At 33.9% G+C, this 6,680-nt stretch overlaps 1 protein-coding gene across 1 annotated transcript in view; it reads right to left on the bottom strand.

The window, feature by feature from the left end:
• AHR (aryl hydrocarbon receptor) overlaps window positions 1–6,680 on the bottom strand; it is a 40,047-nt gene that overhangs the window by 5,150 nt on the left and 28,217 nt on the right. The window contains 6 exon segments of the mRNA XM_006911967.3: window positions 3–865; window positions 2,531–2,672; window positions 3,212–3,321; window positions 3,464–3,666; window positions 5,400–5,527; window positions 6,346–6,469. Coding sequence (XP_006912029.1) covers window positions 3–865; window positions 2,531–2,672; window positions 3,212–3,321; window positions 3,464–3,666; window positions 5,400–5,527; window positions 6,346–6,469 — 1,570 coding nt within the window.

The following is a 6,680-nucleotide window of genomic DNA, read 5'->3' as shown; positions in this document are numbered from 1 at the left end:
CCCAGGTAAGTCTGAAAAGACATACTGTTGTAGGTCTTGCGGAGGACACCCAAAAGGCACGGATTGGTTAGAGTTCCAATTTGCAAACATGCTATTAACTTGCATATGTTTCATTTTCTGGCACAGCTGTTGCTGCTGCTCTACTGCCACGTGCTTTGGATGCTGCTGTTCTAGCTGTAGGTGCTCCTCTACCATACAGCTTGAATTCAGAGCTGTGGACTGTTGCTGTTGGTAACCTGAACACGCAAACGTAGACTTATTTAAAGAATCTTGGACGAACGTCAGGATTTCGTCCGTTATGTCAATGTCTCTGAAATCATCCGAACCGGAAAAGTAAGTTCTGAAAAATTCCTCATTCTGCTGCATGTGGTTGATATCTTCAAAATCAAGGTCTAGGTGTTTCATGATGCCATACAAGTCACTATTTTTGTTATCTGGGAGGAGCCCTACATGACCTTCAGAGAGCGTCGGGTTCATTTCTTGAGACTGGCCAATTTGCTCATGTTTCAGGATGTCGTCATTTCCCATTGGTGCAATACTGTCTTGCCAATTACTGCCTTGGTTCACAGATTCGTTAAAAAAATTTCTTATAAAAGGTGTATTATTCGAAGCAGGACAGAGATAAATTGACTCATCTTGTTGCATTATGGCACTCACGACGGAACTGGGATGGGAAGAATCCTTATTTAAAGTTGATTTGGTAGCAGAATCTTTTTCACTAGCTCCACTTTTAGTCCCCACTGGTAAGGGATCCACCATGGGAGGAAAAGGGGTGATCATCTCATACAATATAGCTTCCCCAGTGGTAAACATAAAAGGCAACTTTAAGTTTCGTTTTCGTAAATGCTCTGTTCCTTCTTCCTCTCTAAAATCACATATAAGAAAGTTTGCATATATTAGGAAGAGTTGTATCAGATATTTTTAAATATTAATAAACAGCCATCAAAATACACTGACAGCAGGGAACACAAACTATATTGACAAATTTTTCTGATGACTGGTGCCAGAAAATTGTTTTCTGGACAAATTTAAATGATTTAGAAGTTGTCCCAAAACAGTATAGTCATTATTAATTCCAAACTCAGGTTATGCCTCTGACATCCTGTAGAAAAAGTAAATTCCATGTGGACTAGAGATCCAAATATAAAAACAGACTGTAAGAACTTAGGAATCTGGGTGAGAGAGGCATGCCAACATAAAACCCAGAAGCTACAAAGGAAAAGACTGGCATAGTTGACAAATGAAAATTACATATATATATATTATAATATATATAGCTATATATGAACACCATTTAAATATATAGAGAGCTATATGACCATTTAAAACATCAATTATCTAGAAATAAAACTAATAAAAGGTATACAAGACTAATGTAAGAAAAAACATATTATTGAGATAAAGACATAGGTAAATACATAACCATGTACCCATATACATTTGCCATGTTCATGGGTTAGAAGATTAAGTATTATAAAGATGTTAATTTTTCCAAAATGAGCTATAATTTCAGTGTAACCCCATATGAGATAACAGATATGAGATGCTGGGATTACAGTCATCCTATTAGTTTTTCTGGGGGGAAATTGACAACTGATTTCTACAATGTATATGAAAATATAAATGGGTCAAAAAAAGTCAAAGCAATCTTGATGGATGACAAAAATTCAAATGGGGAGCAAATACTTAGATCAAGACTTATTCTGGACAGAGTAATTAAGACAACGTACTGTTAGTACAAAAAGACAACCAGACCAATGGAACTTAAGAGTCCAGAAACAGAACCACCATCATCTGATCAAACTACAGTGCAGTGGGGAAAAGATGGCTTTTCCAATAAATGTTACTGGTCAATCTGATATACATATCCAATTTTATTAAGTTGGCAACATAGTAGATAAGCTTCCATTTTAATCTGAAAATACACCCTAATCCATTAATACATTCATCATGGATGACTTGGAATGTTTAATTCTCTTGTGCAAAAACTTCCTACTACAACCTAAGATATAAATATAAAATTTATCGGCACTAGAAGTATGGCTAGAGGCATTAATATTATAGGGCTTTAATAGCGATAAGGGGAAAAATTTAATGCTTATCTTAAGCCACATACAAAAATCAATTCCCTAGAGTAAATTTATAATGCAAATATTTGACAAAATACTCACTTCTGGAATACATAAGGAACTTAAAAATCACTGCTTGCTAGAAAACATATGCTAAACAGAGCATTGCTATATTTTACAGATGGCACTAACTTTTCATCTTTCCTGCATATAGCCAGGATAAAACCCTGGCATTTTCTTTGATTATTCATTCTTTCCATACCTCTACATATTAGTTGTTCAATAAAGTTTGTCAATTCTATCTTCCCAATGTTTAACCTATGCCACCTTCTTTCTATACATATTAACTTTTTGATTTTTATTTGCAGAGTAAATTCTTAGAATTTTTAAGTTTTCATGTAAGAATAATTTTATAAACCAAAGTGTTATTAAAATAAAACATTTTAAGTCTTCATGCTTACGTTAGAGGTCGCTGAGTTGCAATGATATAATCTGGTCTTCCATTTTTATAAACCAAGCGAGCATTAGACTGGACCCAGGTCCACCGGTTGCCTTTGGCAAGAAGCCTGAAAACTACCATGCCACTCTCTCCAGTCTTAATCACTAAAATAAAATGATCAAACCCAAAATCAACATATTAAAGAAAATCTCTGAAACAAAGCCCCCTGACATGTTTCCAGACATATTTATCACCCAAAATGATAAATATCTTCACAACTTTTAAACACACTATGTTAAAATGCATGGAAACAGTTCTTCGGAGTTATTTTTCCTATTTCAGATTACATATATTTTAAAGGTTAAAGGGAAGATTAACAATTCTAGTAACACAAATTATAGAGAGTATAATGTGAGGTTCACTTTAAATACTAAATGCTTCCAACAGCTTAATATTTTACTATACAAAGCAGAATCTACATTAACAGATTTATGAATTAATGATGCCATTAAAAAATTCCTGAACAAAACATGGGACAAAATGGTCATTTTTATAATTAAACTACTATTTTCCTATGTGCCGGCTGTAGAGCAGATAATGAATAGTATGTTTCAAATTATTACATAATATGTTTAAGGAAACCGGATAAACTTCTAGAGTATATGCCATTTTTCAGACACATTCATAAGGAACTACAACTTACTCCGCAAATGATACTCCGCACAATAAAGCATGTCAGCGGCATGAATAAACTGATATCCTGATCCTTTCGTACACAGCTCTGCTTCGGTATAGCCTAAAACAAGTTTTCCTCTGTTTAGAAAAACAGTAAAATAAGAATAAAATTTAACATGAAGTAACCAACATAAATCCATATATGTTTTACTTGCTACAAAAGACTTAACTGCTGCAACATGTATATTTGATGAAATAAAACTAAAAAAGTTTTACTTACTTGGCATCACAACCAGTAGGTGTAAAGTCTAGTTTGTGTTTTGTTCTAAAGATGAAATTTTTGGTTCGGATTTCAAGTATGGATGGTGGTTGAAGTGGAGTAGCTATTGCAAACAAAGCTAACTGAGGGGGTAGTATTGATCCATCTTTCCCTTTCTTGTTCTGGCCATGAAGATACTTTAACCTCCCTTGGAAATTCATTGCCTTAAAGAAAGATAAAGTTCATTAAAATTAACAGTTTAAAATCATTCCTTTATAAAAGGCTCAGTCATGGCCACATTTAAAGTTCTTGGTCATTCCACAAGAGTTCCTAAGGCTGACAACTGCTACTTTCTTTCCCTTCTCAATAGGAAGCCTATTAAAACTATCTCAAAAGGTAGTATGAGGACTATTCTAATGGGACTGATAAGTGAACCACTCCTGGTTTCTTCATGGTCACAAGAAGAATTCCTGTATCATTTTTAAGCTTGCAATTGCCCCATTATTCACACCTAGCACAGCTCCTTGCACACTGCACATTCTGTATTTCCTGACTGAATATTGATAAAGTCATCAAGTATATATTAATTTTCAAACATACCTTAGCTATATGCCATAGCTCAATGTAGTCTTTTATATAGAGATTAAATACAATTTTATGAAAACACTAAAATGAATCATGAAATTACAAAGAATGCAGAGCTCTAAGTAAAGATAAAAAGTAATTTTAGGAGACAGAAGAAATTAAGACAATTTAAGCATGAACATTATCAATTTAGTTGCTTAAAACAGTAATAACCGGGCCAAGGGATGATTTTAATATCAATATGATAACATTATAAGAAAGAAAAAACCCAACTATACTCAGAATCAGTCTCAGAAAATAGATACTAACTGATCATGAGTACTAAGAAAACTCAGAGCAATTCTAACTCTGGCTCAGCAAAATTATCTTTGGAAATAAACAAAAAACCATTGCTTGCTAATGTTTAAGATGTGGTTATCTTTTTCAAATTCCCGATAATTCACAAAAGTAATATACAACATGACTCGTAGTTTCTCCTGTGCTGGTGCAGTGTGCTATCTTTTTTATTGATCGGGAGGTCACTTTGGGATAGCTATGGTGCCCTTTATTTTGTAAGTAAAAATCAGGGCTAGAGGTTTGACAAAAGTTTTCACACCTCCTCCATGTGAGAGGCAGATGAGGAAGCTCAATACTGCAATTTGATGAACAGCTCTAAGATGAATGGGACTAGGCCTCCTAAGCTGAAAGGGTTAAATCATCCTCACCACTGGGGATCACAGCATAACAATGCTCTTTCCTAAAGGCTCTGAAAAGTCCTGCAGTAAAAAACCCCATTTAAATTAAGAACTGATTGTCTTCCAAACTTATTTGAGCATTTATTTCTTGAGTGCTACGAGGGACAAACCACCTGCACTCTCAGTATCCTGCTTAAACTGCTCCCGACCCAGGTGTTGAGATTATACAACAGCATCTCATACCACATGATGATTCTGCAATCATGAATATACAACTGCTTTTCTATAGTTATCCTAGCCATGTCGAAAAGGCCATATTTTTTGTTTAGTAGGCATTAAATCCAAAGAGGGTAATCATTCTGCTACTAAAGAAAGGCTACATAGTTCTCATATACCTAAAAAGTCCTAGAAAATAGGCAAAATACAGGGTTCTATGCTATTTCATTCAATCTTTGTAAATGCATCCTAAAGGATAGGGTTTTTGAGTTATAGAAAATATTCAAAAATCTGAAAACTAATGATTTGTAAAAATGTACTTTCCTTTATCAAATTATCAGAATACTTTCCTTTATCAAATTATCAAAGTAGATTTTTAAAACTGAACTCAACTATAACCAAGGACAACTGCTTTCATTTAATCTTTTTTACTTTCTACAAATTAACAGTAAAGGCCAAGATCATAAGATTTTGCAACCTACCAGAAAACCAGATGAATTATCCAGCAGACACCTTAGTCGGCATATGAAGCACCTCTCCATAAAAGAATTTTCTTGAGGAAGCTGGTCTGGGTTATGATAGACCACTGGCTGTGGAAGGCCATTAACTTCTGTAGAAATAATAGCAACAGATTTACTTGCCATTTTGCTGTACAATTAACTGGATAGCTAAAATCTGTGTTAATGTCTAAATTGGAGTCTGTATTCGGAATAGAAAAAGATAACGATTTTCAGAAGAGCAGCTGACGAAAAGAAATTAAAACTTATTGAATATGACTTTTAAATCACAGAACTTTACCTACTCGGTTTTGTTTTAACCTATTTCTATTAACCTATGACTGTCAACAATCTTCACATTTCCAATGCCATTTTTTTTCTTTGTAACATTTCCGTGAACTTCTGAAAACAGTTTACATGGAGAAGTTTTTTATAGTTGCATATACTAGTTTGCTTTTTTTGTGCTTTGTAAACACAGAACAATTTACACACGCTCTAGTATTAACCTTATATATTCCTTCTCATTTTTCACAACAGCGAGCTATTTTTATAAAACATATTACTGAGGCTGACAATACTTTTTTGCTTGAAATTCGTCAATGGCTGTTATCTGTCAAAATATTCCTTAGATTTCTTTTTTGATTAATATCAAAAATCATATAAATCAAATAAAAATACAAATAAAAACTGAAATAAATAAAATGAAATAATAAAATTATTCATTTTGGGGGATTAAAATAATTAAGATGATCTAAATTACTTAGATCATCAGCCTCTTTGTGACCTGGCTCTGGCCTACAGCTATAGACACATGACTTTCCACTTCTTTTCTACTTTCTTTCACCATGGAGTTCTATGCCCCTAAATATTCTCTGCCTTTCACAGAGTTGCATTAAAAATACCAAAGCTATCTTTTGGTAAACATTCCTACCATCGATTCTTTTTCCAGAGTCTGTACATTGCGAAGGGTTTAATGCCCAGTGTAGCTGACGCTGAAATTCAGCTCGGTCTTCAGTATGGATAAGTTCATACACGCTCTGATGTATGACATCAGACTAAGGAAAAAAGATACAGGAAATAAGACAAAAGTACTGATTTTTAAAATATGAGTTACTAATTTCAATACTTAGCTAGATTAGTGAATGCCTGTTAGTAGCGATGAATGTAAAATGATTTCAAAGCTCTCAGTCATCCAAGAAAGGAAAAGCCAGAAAGAGTCTAGCACTGTAACTGATAAGCCAAAGTTATTTGCCATCATTTCCCTAC

The sequence above is a fragment of the Pteropus alecto genome, unplaced genomic scaffold, assembly GCF_000325575.1.
Source record: "Pteropus alecto unplaced genomic scaffold, ASM32557v1 scaffold21, whole genome shotgun sequence".
Classification (NCBI taxonomy): Eukaryota; Metazoa; Chordata; class Mammalia; order Chiroptera; family Pteropodidae; genus Pteropus; species Pteropus alecto.
Note: the sequence above shows the minus strand (reverse complement) of the source record. Positions and strands in the feature narration are given on the sequence as shown.